This window comes from Panthera uncia (assembly GCF_023721935.1).
Source record: "Panthera uncia isolate 11264 chromosome C1 unlocalized genomic scaffold, Puncia_PCG_1.0 HiC_scaffold_4, whole genome shotgun sequence".
Classification (NCBI taxonomy): Eukaryota; Metazoa; Chordata; class Mammalia; order Carnivora; family Felidae; genus Panthera; species Panthera uncia.
In genome coordinates this window covers 40,141,041-40,160,918 of record NW_026057585.1, presented here as the reverse complement: position 1 = coordinate 40,160,918, position 19,878 = coordinate 40,141,041, and the positions used below count along the sequence as shown (strand labels likewise).

Below are 19,878 nucleotides of genomic sequence, written 5' to 3'. Positions count from 1 at the left end.
GAGGATGGAGAGATGAACAAGACCTCTGCAGAATTAATTTCAGTGGGAGAGACATAAATAAACAGATAATAGAAATGTAATGTGATTAAGTGTTCTTAATCATTCAAGGAAAGAATATTGCTCTATGGCATTCATGTTTTAAGTATAGTTTAGTAGAGTTGTTCTTTGGATACTGGTTACCCAGATATAATATTCCTTTACTAACCAGAATATTTGCTTAATCAAATTGTTCAATTCCCTGACCATACCTGAGTAACAGTTTATTTTACAAGTTATGATCATATCATTAAAAAAAAATCTCAGTATCTACCACAGGGGAAAACTGTGCAGTTGTTCCTTTCTATAGTTAATGGCTAATTTATTTTATCTTACTTTAGCGTTTTATGGTCCTTTTCAATTTCCAGGAATTTAGAGGCCCCTTCTGATTTTAGAACAGAAAAGAGGGTTTATTTCCACGTGGCACTGTTTTTTCACATAGGTGGTGGCAACATTTTACTAAAATAAAAAAGAGCAAGGGTCGGTAATAGATTTCCTTTAGTGTTTCGCTGGAAAAATGAGACACAGCAGGTATGGATCCAAACAATATTAGCAAAAAAGCAGTTACAGTGTTACAATGACTCAAATCATAATTCCTAAGGAAGTAGTGGGTATTTCTTCACTTGATCATAAAACGATCTCCACAAAATTTAGATTCACAACTCTGGGTAAACACACCATTAGAAATACTGTCAACATTGGGCTTTTAAAATCATTACAATGTTACTAATCCCTTATCTGCAGGTATCCTTCATGAATACTTCCCGTCCCTTCTCCTTCGCACATTAGAAAAGTTAGAAAGTAGTCCAGTCTTCTAAGTGACAGTGAACGCTTAGGCAGCGACTGCTTTCATTTACAACGCGTGGCTTGAATCCTTGTTCTAAACCCCCTGGGGATATCGGCTAAGCCCCACCGTCGCTCTCTCCCTCCTTGGTTTCTTTACCCCTTTCGAGGTGGATTTGGGGCGAATTCAACAGTACAACACGCTGCCAAGACAGCTGTCTGCAGGCTGTCCTCAACTCTCCCGATTCCTATTTTGCAGCTTTAGAGGCGGCGCCTTTAGTTTGAACACAAGGTTGAAGCAAAACTTTTCCCTGAGCGGTGGGGCTGCTGCAAGGGCCGCTCTGATGCTGAGGGGGGATGCGGTTGCACCGGGGCGCGCAGCCCGGGTGTCTCGCGGTGGGGCTCTGGGCTCCTGGAAAAGGGGGCGGAGAGGAGCGACGAGAGGAAGGGGGGCTGAGGTCACCCGCGTTCTCCATCCCGCCCAGGCTGCGAGCGCCGCTGGGCGCTGAGGGACCAGAGGAGCCCAGCGCGCCCGCAGGTTCCAGGCTGGGGCAGCGCGCGGAGGGACGTGCTGCGGTGCCGAGCGGCGCCGAGCGGGAGCGCGGCGCTGCGCCAGAGGAGCCCGCAGCGGCCGGGAGAGGAGCCGGGCGCGCGATGGCACTGGGAGCCGCGCGCCCTTCGCCGACAGTCCTGCGGGCGGCCCGGGAGGCCAAGGTAACCACCTTTCCAGGGGCTGGATTCCCGCGCGTCGGCCTCCGGGTGCTCCACCCGACCGAGGCGGCGCGCTCACCCAGCCGCACTGGAGGGCACCTTAGTCTGAGCTTGGCAACAAGTTTGGACCAGATGGCCCGAGCTCGGGAGATCTTCAGAGAGAAGAGTATTCCGGCCGACGCGAACCGATTCAGAGCTGCGCGAGTAGGAAGCGGGTGGAAAGGGTCTCAAGGGAGGGAACTGGGCCAAGGGGGAGTTCTCTTCTCGTCCCGCGGTTCCCGGCCAGCGACCCTTGGGAGTCCCGCGCAGGGGCAAGCGCAGGCCTTTGGCGCCCCCCAGGGAGGAAGGGAACCGGCCCTTTGGCGTTTGAGCAATAGCAGAAAGTTTCAGCAAGTTAGGTTTGGGAAGGATGTTGCAAGCGGAGGCTTAGGGGCAGAGGGGTAGTAACGGCGAAAGTTGAGCTGTGAGTAAGACCCGGAGCAGGCGGCCGCCCTCGGGGCAGCCCGGGCGTCCCCACTCGGGCCGGGCCCAGGAAAGGCTGGCTCGGTAATTCCCAGCCTCCCGGAAAGCGGCTCGGGGAAACCCCAATCGAATTAGTTGGGGCGGGTGGGTGGCTGTGGTCTTGGGTATCAAGGTCTGTGACTCAGACCTCAGCACACTACGGAAAGGACGATAAATGAATACAAATGAATACTTCGCGTTAGATGTCGCTCCCCTGAAGCTGTCACTTGATCAACAGCATGTAGGCAGATGTGCTCACAGTGTACATGACCTGCCTCCTTTCCTACCGAGAGAGCCGGGATTTCTGCACAGGTTGTGGCTCGACAAGAAAAGCTTCTTAGCGACCCACCAGTCTACCTTCCAGGGGTTCCAGACCGTGTGGTTTGCTATTATTTGATCTAAATTCAACAGTCTTAGAACGTACTGTGGGAAGCCCCGTTTAACAACAGTGAGTTTGCTGGTCCACTCGCCCCCCTCCCAAAGTTCGAAGAAGATGGTTTTGTCCGCCTGACAAACAGGTAGTTTACCTAAAGAATAATCTGCAGTTTGGGGACAAAGCCTATGAAAGAAAAAAAAAAAAAAAAAAAAAAAAGCAAAACTTGAAATGGTCACTTAATTATTTAAACAGACTAGTATGCTTTTACAAATTTTCTTGGGTTTAAATCTAATCTTGTTAGTGATTTTGTAAGCTTTAAAAGTTTTAAGGTGTCTGTGAAGTGTCAGGAGGAGATTTAGGAGGCACCCATTTGCAGAGGGGCCACAGCCTTAACCAAAGGGTCTCAAGTTTGGCAGCCTCTTTACCTTGAACATGAAATGTGGAACCACAGGCAGATGTGTGCTGCTTTGGTATGATGCAACCTTGCTTATGATAGGCCAGATAAATCTGATTCTCACCACAGGGTGCTGGGGCGCTTCAGTCTTAAATGTCAGATGAGCAGTTATCCAGGGCTCATAATTCCTCTGTCTTTATGCTGCAGATGTCCGGACTAGAAGCCTGCACAGTTTTGAGAGGGAGATGACTTAAGTGGCCAGCTTTTTATCTCCACAACGATGTCTATGAACAATTCCAAACAGCCAGTGTCTCCTGAAGCTGGGCTCCTTTCAAATACAACTTGCCAGACGGAAAACCGGGTTTCAGTATTTTTTTCAGTAATCTTCATGACAGTGGGAATCTTATCAAACAGCCTTGCCATTGCTATTCTCATGAAGGCCTATCAGAGATTTAGACAGAAGTCCAAGGCATCATTTCTGCTTTTCGCTAGTGCCCTGGTAATCACAGACTTCTTTGGCCACCTCATCAATGGAGCTATAGCAGTCTTTGTATACGCTTCTGATAAAGAGTGGATCCGCTTTGACCAGTCGAACATCCTTTGCAGTATTTTTGGTATCTGCATGGTATTCTCTGGTCTGTGCCCACTTTTTCTAGGCAGCGTGATGGCCATTGAGCGATGTATTGGAGTCACCAAACCAATATTTCATTCAACGAAAATTACATCCAAACATGTGAAAATGATGTTGAGTGGAGTGTGCTTGTTTGCTGTTTTCATAGCTTTGCTACCCATCCTTGGGCATCGAAACTATAAAATCCAAGCATCGAAGACCTGGTGTTTCTACAAAACAGAACACGTCAAAGACTGGGAAGATAGGTTTTATCTTCTACTCTTTTCTTTTCTGGGGCTCTTAGCCCTTGGCGTTTCATTCCTGTGCAATGCCATCACGGGAATTACACTTTTAAGAGTTAAATTTAAAAGTCAGCAGCACAGACAAGGCAGGTCTCATCATTTTGAAATGGTCATCCAGCTCCTGGCTATAATGTGTGTCTCCTGCATTTGCTGGAGTCCATTTCTGGTAAGCGTCTAACGTTTTGACAATTTCTGCTTTCTTCCATTTTTCCATGTTTAATACAGGGTTTGTTGTGTTTTTTGAAGCTGTTAGTCTTGATGGGCAACAGTGTTCAATCTTTTAATGCTGGAGTTTATTCCTACTCAAAACGTATGTCAACACCCAGCTCTGGCTTAGAATTAAGCTACTTATGGTACATGTGGTTATTTTCCCACAAGTCCTGAGTTGAAAGAAGGGTCTTGCTAAACAATTCTAACCATAGTGTAACCTGCTTGCAGTAGAGTAGGGAGTAATTTTAACAGAGTAACATAGTTTTAATATACTTAATAGGATTGGTTTCTAAAGTGTGAAACAAAAATGACCAAGTATAATACAGTATTGGAGTGGACTCAACCAAGTCTTGGTAGCAAGTCACAGAGACTTTTAACTTATAGAAAAGGCATATTAGCTACTGAGTTTTTCTAAACATATAAGACTAAACATATAAACATATAAGTCTCGGCTTGCAAGAGGAGGTGATGAGTTGAGATAGTTGGATAGTGCAGGTGAAGTCTATGGATAGATTAGGTGAAGTGATCACTAGTACCCCAACCCAAGAGCAGTGCCAATAGTTCAGGGAGAGGTATGGTTCTCAGGAGAGCCAAGGATCCTTCCCTTATCATTCCATTCCATTCCATTCCATTCCATTCCATTCCATTCCATTCCTTTTTTTTTTTTTAATGTAGCCAGTAGCTATGTTTCACAGCTTGATATTTTTATTTGGAAATGAAGGCTAAAGTTAAGGAATTAGCAACAAACATAAGTCATTTATATTACCTTCTTGGTAGAAGGAAAAAATACTTATAATTGATAAGTATGGCCTTAACTCCCTTCATCATTTTATGACAGAAAGGTCGACAACATGTCACGAAAGAGAAAAGAATCCTCTGTACATAGTGAGTGAAAGCAGCAAAGATGATTTTTATTCCTTTTTCTGTGCCAGTGAAGAAATGGGCTAGAGACAATAATATAGGTGGTCCGCAGGCAGAGGTAAGGCAAACTGGGGAGACAAAGGTAGATGGAACAGAAAGGTTGTGGTCATACTTTGCCCGGTACTTGTTACTGATGCAGTTTTCCTAGGCCCCCAGCAGGACCACTGTCCAAGAATTGTTGCCAGTGGAGTTTTAATCAACAATCCTGCTGATCCTGATGCACAAGAAAGTTGGGGAGAGCTCCTGTGGCTGACAGATTCCGTGACGGCTGACTTTATTTTACAAAAGGATTTCTACTTTTTGAATATTTCTTTATTCATATTATGTCCTCACACTTTGAATTTAGCGTCTTCAATTGTTAAGTCACTTAAATATTTTTCATGATGTGCCTGAACTGGTCCTAAGAACCCAACCACGGGGGGTGGGGGTCAGGTTGAGATTGTCAGTGGCAGGTCAACATTTTCAGGCCTGCTTGTTGTCAGTTTAGGAGGCCTGGGGTGAACCCAAGCAGTGATCTGATCTGTGCTCAGAGTCTAGTTATTTGAATCTGAATAGCAGAGAGCAGTTCTATCAATACTTAGAATCACTTTAGTGCTCATTCTTGGAGATTTTAATTTACACCACTCAACAAAGGGAATTTCCCTTGGACAATGCTTCTTCTTTTTTCCTTAAACTTTGAAACACAGTAACTTATCCAAGTAAAAAGTGAGTATGAATAGCACTGAAATTAATTTGGAGGTTGGAAAGGGAATGTGAAGAAGGTGAGAAAAGAGGTACCTGAAAATATTTAAAGAAAAATTTTAAATGAGGGCCCTAGCGCTGGAGAGATCCTGAAAACAACAAAATAGTGAACTCGGTGAGGTACAGATAGTCTGGACAACTGAGATAATCACTGGTGCTTTGGTTTTTTGTTTGTTCCAGTCACGTTTAAAATCCTGCTTCATTCTGGCTTCTGACTGGGAAATAGGAATGACAGGTTAGCTGCGGTGACACGGTGGAAGGTAGCACAATTTCATGCTCATCATGGATATTTTGAACTTATGTTTTTCTTTAATTTCTCTTTCTGAATTCTTGGCTTCCTTCACTGTTAAATTGGATATAATTTAATTCATATTTTGAACATATTTCTAGTAGAAGCATAATTTTATTTCTGAGATCTGTGTTCTACTTACAAGTTATCAATACATCTATGACACCAATGTATCAGTACTTTTTAGTGTGAGAATTATTTCTGTGTGAGATGCATGGTAGATATACCACAGATACATACTCCTTTTATTTGAAACATTCTTTGCATTCCTGGTTTCTCTTGTGGAGACCTGGGTCTTCATAGCACATTCTGACTAAAGGATTTATAACCTTTGTGGTCTGGACACATGTGCCTTGGGCATTAGGTTAAGGCCATCAGACAGCTCTAAATGGAGCCCTCATAAAAAACTCAGGTTTGGGAATGCCAAATAGCACCCAACACTAATATCTCATTTGAAACATTTCTCTTTTTTTTTCCCTTAAATGCTTAGAAAAAGTGCATAGATATTAATGACTGAGCCATCATTCTCTATTCTCCATTTTTATTTTATCTTATATTTTTAATTTTTAAATTTTATTTAAGTCCGAGTTAGTTAACATATAGTGTAATAATGATTTCAGGAGTAGAATTTAGTGATTCATCACTTACATAAAACACCCAGTGCTCATCCCAACAAGTGCCCTCCTTAATGCCCATCACCCATTTAGCCCATCTCCCCACCCAACACCCCTCCACCAGCCCTCAGTTTGTCTTCTGTATTTCAGAATCTCTTATGCTTTGCCTCTCCCTCTCTCTTTATTTTATTTTTCCTTCCCTTCTCCTATGTTCATCTGTTTTGTTTCAATTCCACATATGTCTACTGTCCATTTTTAAAGTGCCTCTGAAACCAAGCTTCTGGATTCCCATAGTTGTACTATAATGCGAACAGCTTCCACAGTGCCCTACTTTACATCATGTGTCTTCTTTCTATGATTGATGAGTATGAATCAACTGGATTCATACAATCTAAATCCAATAAACCATGTGGATTTATAATTTGAATGAACATCTATACACATTTTCTGACCTGTTATCACTGTCATGTTCAAGCCTCAAACTGAAACAAAGATACAGGTGCACTCATGAAAAGGAGCAGATGATAGTGTTTGTGCTTGACAAGATTTAGTGCATCAGAATTTATCATTAGAGGCATACTTTCTAAAATTATTTAAATTTGTAGCTGATGACAAAGGGAATACTTTATTAATTTTGATGATTAGGTTCAGTCAATACAAAGTAAGATGATCCTGTTGTTTCAGTTTTCTCTTCCTTTGTGTTTTTAATGGACTTTATTTTTCTTGAGTACCTTTAGGGTTACAGGGAAATGAGTGGTAAGCACAGAGTTCACATATACCCTCTCATGTCCCTCCCACACCCCCAGGTATCCTTATTATTAAGTCTTACCTGGGTGTGGTACATTTGTCACAATTCATGAGTCAATACCGTTACATTCTTATTGACTAAACTCTGTAGTGTTTTACCTTAGTGTTGTAGATTGTGTGAGTTTTGATAAATGTATATTGACATGTGTCCACCATTACAGTATCATGCAGAATAGTTTCATTGCCCTAAAAATCCCGTTTTTTTTAAAATTTTTAAATTTAATGTGTTATTTTTCCAAAGGAGGAAATGTGTGTTTTCAGGAATTAAGATTTAGAAATGTAGTACAAAAATAGTATTAGTTTAAAATATAGCTCATTAAAATTTTGAAATTAAAAATTTTACAATATCTGGATTTTATAGTTTTAAACATGGTGAGCTCATATAAATTCGTTTAATTACAATCCCAACTGAAAAATACAGGAGACTACAATGGGCACTTATTAGCTTATGATTTCATTTAGCAACAAATTAATACAAAAATCTTTAAGAGTCAAATGGCAGTTATAAAATTGTCTTGTGCATATCCTAGGTGAATCACTTCTCCTTAATAAATAAATCTTAAAGACATTCTTTCATTGTTTCTAGAGTGAGGGAAAAAAAAACCCCATTTATCTACACTTCAAGTAACATTTTCTTATTATTTTTGCCTTTATACAAGTAATGATTCTTTTTAATGTTCCATTTCTAGAATACGTAACCCTGAAAAGAATTTGTTATTATTGCTATGCTTATTTAACCAGTTTGGCAGAGCAATAAATACTTGTTGACTGGTTGACTGTAACTTAAGTAGTATGAATGTCAAAAGATTGCAAATGATTGACCAGAATGTGGATTCGCAGTTTTGTAGGTAAGAGTTAATTAAGCAAATACTGAAACCAAGTGGTAATTTTTAATCTGTTCCCTAAGTCAGCAACTGTAGATGCTATTAAACTTCGACAATCTTTTACTAGAAGGCCATACGTTTGTTTACTTTCTCTTCAGGGATAGAAGATAATTTTGACTTGGGAAAAGAAGTGTAAAGTATATGAAAAGTACATAGATTTCTTATGTAGGTGGGTTTACCCAAGAAATGTGTTCTCTTGCATATATAAATTTTGAACTTGATTTTTAAAAAGGTTATTACTCTTACGCTAGTGTTTCTAGTCAATGTAGTTAAACATTTAGTCACTAAGATGTTTGTCAGATATAAATAACAAAATTAGGTAGCTGATTGAAGTTTGACTGAATTACTAAAGGTATTGGCATCATAATGAACAGGTCTTAGAGGGCTAATGGCAAATGATAGGTGAGTCTTGCTCTCCGGGAAGTTACCCTTAGCCAACGGAAGCTGCCTTGACTGTGGTGCACCCTTTGGTCACTGTGTATGCAGGGACGGATGGTTGTAGAGATACAAAACTCTTACTCCCTTGCCTCATTTAGGACATTTCTGAAGGGTCATCCATACTTCAGAACTCACTGGCTGAGGCCTTTGTTGCAAATGCACTGAACTCTGCTTCCCTCTTTGCCAAACCCTGCTTCCCTCACCATCCCACACTCCCCGGAACCGCTCCCTGCTTGCAGATCTCTGTCTCAAAGTTTATTTCCTGCAGAGTCCAGCTTAAGACAGTCTTTCAGAAGCCCATTTGTTCATATATTATCTAAATAGAACATATATTACACATAGGTTTACAGTCTGATTCGACTAATATATTGAGGTATGTATACATCTTTGGAGGTGAATTCCTTTCAGTTTATTATCTCCCTCCATGGAGCATATGGTGTAAAATTGGTCCTGCAAAGGTCAATCAATTAAAAAAGACATTGCTAAGCTGACGATTTTCATAAAAATCTGCTTTATATGTGTACAGTGGTGTGGAATAATTTTGGTATTTTAAGTTCATTTACTCTTAACAAAACATGATTTCCTGTTTTTAAGGAGAAAGAGTTATAAAAATGCCCAAAGATACCATAGACATTGGGATGGCACTTAAAAACATTGCTTGAGTGATTCAAGTGTAAATGAATCAGAAACATGTGGATTTATTTATACTCCTTTGGATATAAAAATCTTCTGGCTTAATGTGTCTTGGGGTTTTTATTAAGCTCCCAAACATTTAAAGAACAATTCAAGATGTTAATGTGCCCAGAATCTCTCTAGGTTGCCAGTTTTAACTTTATTTGTTTAGTCGTATCCTTACAGGGGGGTATATAAAATGCCTTCCATTTATATTTGCTCTGGAAGGCATTTATAATCACATGAAATTTACCTCGGATATCAATGCTGTTTATCTATATTTAGAGAGGACTTCATCCAATAGGAAAAAAACTGCCTTTTGATATTTGCAAATATTACTTTTCAAAGCTTGTATAAGTTTGTCATTCTGTCCATCCTCTGTGCTGGGTGTAAGTATGGTAGTGTCACAAAAGAGTGGGTACAGTTATGGCTTCATACAGATGGGGAGGTGGTTTTTCTCACTCCCCCTTGGCTAATAAATCCTCAAAAAGAATTCAGACAGTGGAATGTCAGAATGGAGTGGCTGTGGTATGGTGGTGAAGGAGACAGAGACAATGGGATTATGTAAAAGGATTTATTTTCAGCTTTTAGTGCACAGTTTCAAATTAAGCCTTCTCTTTAGGTACTGTAGTTATTCAAGTACAGGAAGGGGACAGGATCCCAGCCCTACCACCTCTTAGCTGTCACATGGAGCTACTCTAAGCCAATTTTGTGCCGTTGTCAACCGATTATAATAATGCTATTTCCTTAAAAGTGCTATCAGAAAAAATGATTTGACCTCCCTACATCGATAGTACAGTGATTGGCTCATAGTAAATCTAAAATCCCCAAATCCTGCCACCCACCATCTCAATTAGAAAAGATCATCTCTGTTTAGTTCAGATGTTTTCCGTGTTCTCCTCTATGAAGAAGCTTTGCTTGCACTGGAAAGGAGCATAGGGAGCTCGCAGCTTCATAAAACTTTTCTTGGACATTTCCACCTGAAGTTTCGGGTCACTGTTCCTTGTTTCACTGTCTCATAAGAAGTAAAGATGTCGCCTGCTAATCTTTTGCATCTTATTCAAATTCTCTAATATTTTATAATTATAATAATTTACAAGGTATTAATGTACAAATTATTTAAATCAAGTTAAAATTAGTTCAAAATGATTGAGACTGTTAGGTATAAGGCATTATGCCCAGGTTGTGAGTAGTTCTAGGGAGTGAGAGATAAAGCTCTTTCCTCAAAGAGCTTATAGCTTGGAGTAAAAGATATACCCTGAGAGCTAAGATAAGTCTTATTTCTTCCACTTCCTGGCTGTGTGACCATAACCACTTTGTGCCTCAGTTTCCTCATATGTAAGACGTGTTGTAATAGTTCTCAACTTCCTTGGGTTGTTGTGAGGACTGAATAAATTAATAATGCAAGTTAAAATAGTGCCTGACATAGTATCATATGCTTCAGTTATTATACTATTATTGTTATGGTTGCTGTTATGATTAAATATTAATGCAGGGGTGCCTGGGTGGCTCAGTCAGTTGAGCATCCGACTCTTGATTTCAGCTCAGGTCATGATCCCGGGTGGTTGGATTGAGTCCCATGTAGCTCTGTGCTGGACATGGAGTCTGCTTAAGATTCTCTCTCACTCTCTCTCTCTCCCTCTGCCTCTCTCCCCAGCTCGTGTGCTCTTTCTCTCTCTCTCAAATTAAAAAAAAAACAACAAAACAACAAAACATTAATGTTGCCAGACAGTAACTTTGTCAATGAGATGATTGAAGGCACTTTTTAGTTATTAAATGAATAATGGATGCTATAGTAGATGGCTGTCCACGAGTTATTTATTTATTTGACAAATATTTATAGAGCACCTACCATTGTGCAAGGCAGCGTTTTAGATACTATAGTAACAATCTCTGTGATTTAACTGTCACAATATCTGTGCTGTAAGCAACAATACTTGTAGACGTTGAGAAGAAAGGGTATGTGTAGCAAATTGAAATATGAAGATACTTGATTATATTTTCTATTCTAACAGAGTAACAGGTATTCTGTTGTGAATATTTGTGGATGAGATTGTTTTTTATAACATGAAGGTGAAAAATTTCTATAGTATATCACTTAGAAGGAAAAATTACTGGAAGTAAATGTGATCCTAAGTGAGGTCATGTAAACTGTAAAAAACAAGGAGAAGAGAGATCATAATGCATATAATTCCTAGAGATGTAAAATTACAAATAAGACAGTATTTGGACAGGTTTGAACAAGATAAGAATACAGCAGGCTGTAATAAACTAATATTGAAAGCTAGAAGAATTTTCAAGTAATGAAACAGGAGTAGCAGAAAAATTAAATCATATCATAACAAGTTAATAATTCAAATAAGTATTTTATGCTATCATTTGATAAGAAAAGTGACTCAAGATATAGAAGAGAAATAAATGGTGAAGTGAAGCATTACAGAAACCACCAACTCTTTCTGAGATTTTACATAAAAAAAGTGTTGGAAAGGACTGAAAATAAAGAAAAAAATGTGAACATTCATAATAGAAATGAAGAAAATAAAATAATTCATTGATGCTTTAATGTCCTCGTTATTTTACTCATTGATTTGTTCATTCAGCAGGCATTTGCTGAGCAAAACGTGGGGTGTCTCTCCAGGTGGAGGGTGAAGCCGAGATGGAGACTTGACCTGGGAAAGTACTCCTGAGGCACACACTAGGAATCATATTTTCTAGCTTCTTCATTTTACCCATGTTCTTTGCACTCCGTTCTTCAATCTCTTGCTCATATGTGCATCCTCCTTTTCCTTCTCTTTCCACATGTAATGTGAGATAAATATAACTGTTTGCATTTTTCCAGCCTTGTCTGGGAGCAGGGCAAAGGGTTGATTGCTTTATTGATTGCTCTAGTGATAGTGGAGGAACATCTGGGCCCAAAGGTGCATTAATAAGTATTAAATAATAACAGTGCTGTAGCAGTCCAGCAACAGTGGTTGACATTGTTATTATGATTACGTATTCCTTTATTTTGCTTCTTGCATTTATGTTCGTGGCAGAGGACCAGAAAACAAGGAAAACGAAACCCACAGGAATGCCCAGGAAGGACCGGGAGACAGAATGCAGGAGTTGCGAGAGAAGCAGGGACTAGGCAGGGAAGGAAGCAGAAAGTCCAGGGTAGGAGTGTAAGTGAAGAGAGAGGCACTCCAGTGTCCTAGGAATTCCGTTGGAAAGGAAAGGCTTCTGTTTATTTCCACAGGTATCTTTTCCTTATTGAGGAATATTAAATTTTGTGTACTGTGTTCTCTCAAGCTATTTTTAAAAATGCAGTGTTTTTTTTTTAAGTATAAAATTTTAGTGTAAAAAAATATAGTAAGCTACAAGTTAAAATTAAGGAAAAAAATCTTCCAAATCCCCACTCTCCAGAGATAACCACCATTAGCATTCTGAGTATATCCTTTTACTTATCGGATAAGGAAAATATATTGATTTAATTTCTCTGATTGACAGAATAAGCTTTCTTTTTCTTATATAATTGGGCATTATCTTCTTTTTTTTGAGAATATGAAGTTTCTGTGAATCATTTGCAAGAACTCTTTGGATAACAAAACAGATAATTCTATTATATAAAAATAATTTTAAAATCAGTTATTATAAAAACAATTGTTTTTCCATATTTATTGTTAACCTTTTAATTTAGTATTTTAATTTATATAAGTAGTGAATGAATCAATATTTTTTTGTGTGGTTACTGCGTTCATGTTAAGAAATACTTTTCTCAGGCTGAGATGATATGGGTGTTCATCTCTTTTTTCTTGTAGCTTTTTTCTTTTTGCTTTTTCATGTTTTGTATTTATGTTTTTAACACACTTATAGTTTATTTTGTTTAGTTTGCACATTAGTGATATGAATTTTCTTTTGAATGGTTAGCTAGCTGTCCCCAAATAGTTTATTCCATGGTCTTTCTGCAACTGTTTAAAATTCCACCTTTAGTATGTATGAAATTTTTAAATGTGTTTGGCTCTTTCTGGACCCTTTATTTTACCCTACTGATACATCTTTAACTTTATGTACAATTACAATCTTCTTCACATTTTACTTAGGCATACTTTCAGTTTATTAATTACAATGTTCCTTTCCATGATCATGATCTCCCATACTTGAAGTCATTTTTAGAATAATAATTTATTTTTATTGTGACAAAATTCACATAGCGTAACATTCACTATTTTAACCATTTTAAGGGGTACAATTCCGTGACATTTTTTACATTTAAAATGTCATGTAACCATCACCACTATCATGTCTAGAACATTCTCATCATCCCAAAAGGAAGCCCCATACCCATTTAGCAGTCATTCCCCAGACCCTGTTTCCCACCTTGTGGCCCATGGCAGCCACTAATCAATCTCTCTCTGCCTTTATGGATTTGCCTATTTTGGTAATTTTATATAAATGGAATCTTAAAATATGTCGCCTTTTCTGTTTGGCTTCTTTCAGTTAGCATGATGTTTTCAAGGTTCATGCATGTTGTAGCATGTATCAGTATTTCATTCTTTTTTGTGGCTGAATAATTTATTTCTATGGATACACCACATTTTGTTTATCCATTCATTAGTTGATGGACATTTGGGTTGTTTCCAGCTTTGGCTATTGTAAATAGTGTTGCTATTTGTATACAAGGTTTTGTTTGAACACTTGTTTCCAGTTCTTTTGGGTATATAACTAGGAGTGAAATTTGCTGGGTCATGTAGTAATATTAGGTTTAACTTTTTGAGGTAACACCAAATTATTTTCCACAACAGCTGCACCATTATGCCTTCCAATCAGCAATGTATGAAGGTTCCAGTGTCTCTGTATTTTCACTGACACTTGTTATTTTCTTTTGAAAAAAATTTTATAATAGCTGTTTTAGTGGATATCTAGTGGTAGCTCATTATGCTTTTGATTTTCATTTCCTTTCTGACTAATGATGTTGAGCATCCTTCCATAGGCTTGTTGAGCATTTGTGTATTTTGGGGGAAAGTTGTTCATGCACAACTTTTTTGTGTTTAAAAAAGTCTATAATTTTCTTCTTTTATTGTATTCAGCTTTTGATACTAGAATTATACTAGTTTAAAAAATCAATAGGGAAATTCTATTTCTATGTACTGGAATAATTTAAGTAACTTGGATGTTAGCTGTTTTGTGGTGATTTGCATCATTTTGATGTTTTTTTCATAGGGTTTCAGAGTTTTTTCCTGATTTTTGGTTTGAGTTTTCTACTTTTTCTTGAGCCAACATTGGCATATTTTCACATAACTTAATTTCATCAAGAATATAAACTTAGCAAACTTTTATACTGAGAATTTCTTTATAATTGAAGATATTGTTAACTATTAACTTATATTTATCATACATAAAAGTTATATATACATTTATATGTGTTTATTTTACCAATATTTTATATAATATTTATATTTTTTCTTTTTAAATTAGGCTTTTCAGAGGGTTATATAGTTTAATAGTTTAAAATTTTTTATATCAACTTATAAATCTTACTCTTCAAATTAGTTAACTTTTTACTATCAGATTTTGTAAATATTTCACGGGCATTTGAAAAGAGTCTACATTTTCTTTTTTTAAGTTATAAAGTTCAATACATAGCTATTAAATCAAGATTATTATTTATAGAATTCTATTTTTCTTCTTTTTTTTCTAAGGTAAGCAATTATGATTACAATAGTAGCATTAGACTTCTTGTATATTTTGGATTTTGTTGTGCATTTACTATTATTGATATAGTCTAAGAAAGTTTTAGGCACATTCTTATTAATAGGATGCAGCATCATCTTAACATTCAAACAGAACAAGTAGAACTTCTCCCCCCTCTCTGTCATGCCTGCATACCTCTTGGTTGGGCTTCAGAATCCTGACATTGAAAAAAAGATAATGTGGGGAGTAAATTTTCTTCTCATTTTCTGCTACCTGTATTCTGTTAGCTGCTTTGGTTTTGCTAACTTAGGAAGTATGAAGTTAAATCAGAAAGGAGTCAGTGTATGGAAGGACATGGTAAAATCTGCAGTTTAGAAAGCAAATCAATTCTGATTAGTTCCAGGAATCTACTACTGACAACTCTGGACATCAGCGCTTGCCGTTGGCCTGTCCTCCATCCAGTCCTGCTTAAGGTTTTGGTTTAGAATTGCTCAAGACCTGTGCACTAGGAAGAAGCTTCTGAGAATATTCCTCCAACATAACATGTTCTTTGGGTCTGTTGATATTACAAATGCACTCTTTGGAGAAAAGCAGGACTAGAGCTGCATATAGAAAGAAGGAACTGTTGGGTGCCTGGGTGGCTCAGTCGGTTAAGCGTCCAACCTTGGCTTAGGTCATGATCTCACAGTTTGTGGGTTCGAGCCCCTCGTCAGGCTCTGTGCTGACAGCATGGAGCCTGGAGCCTGCTTCGGATTCTGTGTCTCCCTCTCTCTCTGCTCTTCCCCCATTCATGCTCTGTCTCTCTCTGTCTTTCAAAAATAAATAAAAGTTAAAAAAATTTAGAAAGAAAGAACTGTGTAAATGCCTTCTTACTCCTCATTTCCTAATGTAAAAGCTTATTTCCAAATTGCAACAGAAAGTAGCAACAGATGTCTTTATTATTATGCTTGTGATCACTGTAGTTCAGAGAATTAGTTTCTGATACAGTTTAATCTTTATATGCTTCTATAACTACATATTTTTGCGACTGACAATTTCACTATTTCTCTCATACACTATTTCTGAATCAAAAAGCTACCTGACATACCAAAGAATTTTAAAAATTCTAGAGTCTTTATAAACTTTGATAACATGCCGTGATTTTGAAATGATTGTAGGATGTGTGGTGATTCTTTTCTCTACCGAAAGTCCAAAGGCAGACTGTTTCTTATTTCAAAGGAATATAGACTTTCTAAAAAAAAAAAAAATAAGCAGTTCTAAATGCACGCTTTTTAGAAGAGATCTTTGTTTTTTTAGTTCATCCCCTGGAGGTTATGGTAGGCTGATCTATGGATTTGGGTGCTGAAGCTAGTTTGCTAGAGGCTCTCCTGGATGGTGGCAGATCCAGTAGTCTGTCCGGGAATAATTTCCGCTGTGTGATATTGACCTTCTCCTAATTGCATGCTTTAGGTTTATCTGTGTAAGCTAAATGGTAGTAATACAAAGCCATTTCTGCTTGTTTAGATAGTTTTAGATTGATGTGGATTTCCATATGGTCGATTTAGCACGCCATTTATATTTGGCTGTAAAGATGAATGGATAACCTCTTTTATCTATATTGGTACCCTTGTCTCTAATACCTCCCTTGTGTATAAATTGACATTAAGATGTAGCCAAACTGTTTACGCCTTCATTTTTTTGAATTTCTTGGATTGTTTTATATGGTTGCCGAAATCTCAAGTTCAAATCAATTCAGCTCACCCAGAGATTATCTGCTAAACAGTATAAAGAACTCAAAAATCACGCATCCAGTGATTTCTGAGTGATGCCCTATGTATTCAGGTACTGAGCAAAGTAATAGAACCCAAAGAATTCTGAGGAATTTCTGTTGGCCTCCCTTCCCTACTCTCCTCCCCAGTCAGGCCAAAACACTAAAAAATGTTTTAGTTTGAAAGATAAAGATCTCTGTTTTGGAATTAACTTCATTTTTCCTGGCTACTGAAGGCCACTCTTTGTGGTGGGTAGAGGGAGAAACCCAGCCTTAGGGTTTCTTACTCAGTGACAGACCTAGTACCCCACACAGTCTGAAGAGGGGAGGGAGGGATGAATGTGCAGTGACTTTATTTTGATTTTTTAAATTTATTATTTTATTACATTTTAATATTTATTTTTTTTTTGAGGGAGAGAGAGAGAACAAGCAGGAGAGGGGCAGAGAGAGAGGGAGAGAGAGGGAGAGAGAGAGAGAATCCCAAGAAGGCTCCATGCTGACAGCACAGAGCCTGATGCACAAACTGCAAGATCATGACCTGAGCCGAAATCAGGAGTCAGTCGCTTAATTGACTGGACCACCCAAGTGCCCCTGTGCCATGACTTTAATAATAGGTAAGTGTTGTTCTTTAAATAATGTTTATAATTAAAGTCAGAACACTCAGGGGCGCCTGGGTGGCTCAGTCAGTTAAGCGCCTGACTTTGGCTCGGGTCATGATCTCATGGTTGACAAATTTGAGTCCTGCGTCGGACTCTGTGCTGACAGCTCAGAGCCTGGAGCCTGTTTCGGATTCTGTGTCTCCCTCTCTCTCTGCCCCTCCCCTGCTTGTGCGCGCTCTCTCTCTCTCTCTCTCTCTCTCAAAGAATAGATACATAAATTATTAAAAAAATAAAAAGAGTGCTCATATATAAACGCTGATCAACTATTTTTCCTTTCAAATTTGCTCGAAGAAAGGCTGTTTCATAGATAAAATGCCAAAGTTCCATAGTTTAGCATGAAATGTCATCAAATGTGTACATACCTGGTGGCTAAAAATCATGTCTTTAAGAATATATTACTATAGCACATTACACTGATTCAAGTCTGATTTTCTTTTTATTAGAGGAATCATAATTCTGAAATTCTTTGTTTTTATTTGTAATAATTTTCTCCATGAAACCTGTTCTGATTATTCTATCCCACATATATATCTCTTTCTGTGGATAAAGTATAGCATCTAATTCTATGTAATCATAAAATTCATGCTGTTTGTTGTGTGATTGTCTAATCTCTTAAATGGATAGGGAGCTCTTTAGTGACCGAGTCAATGTCATATGTTTCCTGTGATGTCTGGTATACTTCTTGGAAAGGTTCAAGGAAAATGCAGCTCATCTAATAGAATTCTTTAATCACAATTAAATTAGTGATGAAACAATATCCTTATAGCTATGGTTATTAAATGCCTATGAATATCATATAAAGATTTTATTTTTTAAATTTTATTGTTTTGAAAAAAAAGTAAAATTTTGGAAATATAGCTGTAAAACTCTAATGGTGATGATCATTTTAAATGTAAAGTTCTTCCTCGCTTAGAAATGTTGTTTTGTAGTGTAAGGATTAACTAATTTAAAAACCTGTAAATCTTTAACTCCTACCATATGCCAGACACAGTGCTCTCAGCATTTCACAGAGAATTCAACCCATTGAATCTTTATTATATTTTTGGTTGTATATTTTCTCAGCCATGACTCTCTATGTGCAGAGGATTTACCCAAAGGATACAGTCATAGAAGGCTTGATGTTATTTGCAGTTAGCATCAAGAGCAGTTACACTACATTCTTGGTCGTGTGTTATAAGTGAAATTTTAGCTAAAATTAAGATGTCTTCAGATTTAAGCCAAGATTCATGAAAAAGACCTCTGATAGGAAGACAGTTCAAAGACATTGAGTTGCTTGTGATGGAGAAAGATAAACATGATTAAAAGGAAGATTATTTTTGTACTCTTATTGTACTGACCTAGGCCTGATTGAAAGTAAATCTTTGAACAAATTTGCTAAAAAACCTGCCTTCAATAAACTAAAAAAATTTCTTTGCTTCTCTTCTCCTTTCTAGAACATTAACAATGCCCTTAGTCTCCTACCTTCTCCTGTCCCCAACCTAAAAGGGTCCTAATTTATCTGTGTAAATTATAAATTCCAAATTAGAACAAATATGGTAGCTTTGTTAGTTGGTATTGGATATTAAAAATAACCTGGATTTTGTGCAGAATTTTTTTTTACCCTTTGAGAAGTGTTATTTTTATTCTGTCATTGAAAGGGTAAATAAGCCCCTTCCAGGAGAAAGAAGTCTTCACTGCATGTTTTGAGGGACTAGTGAGCTTTGATTAAAACCAGAAGGTGCCATGAGCATTACAACAAAACAAACTTTTATGTTGAAAATATCTTCATCTTTCACTGAACAGCCTGTTTATTCCAAATGTCTTGCAAAATCTGATGGCTTTGGTATCAGAACACTACTGTTTGCAATCATACCCAGGCATGTTTGTAGCTAGAGGATGCCATAGTCCTTGATTTTTAAAGAGAGCCAAAGATATGGCCTTAGTGAGAATTCACTGTAAAAAAGGAATTAAAACATGTCCATAAATATAATATGTTTAGAAATGCTCATTCACTTATTCAATAAATATTTTTCTTGGCGCCAAGTTTCAGACACTGTTCTGGGTGCTAGGCTATGGTGCTGGACAAGACAGGTGATATTCCCTCTCTTGCGAAGGTTACATTCTTTTGGAGGAGTGGTTGCCAAGGGCTAGGGGCTGTTTGGAGAGCGCTCGAGAGAGCGCGCGCGAGAGAATTTAAGTAAATAAATTAATGGGATGATTTCAAATAGCAATAAGTACTTTAACTGAGGGTGGGTCTAGGACTCTTAGATTGGATGGTCAAGGACGGCCTCACCATGAGGTTAGCCCTGGATGACAAAAAGGAGCCAGCCATGGGGAGAGGGTGGGCAGGGTGGGCAGGTAGAGGGAACAGCCAGCTCAAAAACCCAGTGGTGGGGATGAGCTGCTTGTAATGAGGGACAAAACAAAGGCCATTACCTGGAACAAGGGAACCCAGGTGAAGGTGATAGGATCTGATGATGGAGAGGAAAGCAGGGGCCAGATAAGCTGTGGTGGGTTTGGGTTGAAATTCAGTT

General features: G+C 38.1%; 1 protein-coding gene across 1 annotated transcript in view; it reads left to right on the top strand.

The window, feature by feature from the left end:
- Positions 1-1,451: 1,451 nt before the first annotated feature.
- Positions 1,452-19,878, top strand: part of PTGFR (prostaglandin F receptor) — a 47,919-nt gene continuing 29,492 nt past the window's right edge. Inside the window, exons 1-2 of the mRNA XM_049616935.1 lie at positions 1,452-1,533; positions 3,009-3,879. Of these exons, the coding sequence (XP_049472892.1) occupies positions 3,082-3,879 (798 nt within the window). The 5' untranslated portion in view covers positions 1,452-1,533; positions 3,009-3,081. The remainder of the gene's footprint in view (positions 1,534-3,008; positions 3,880-19,878) is intronic.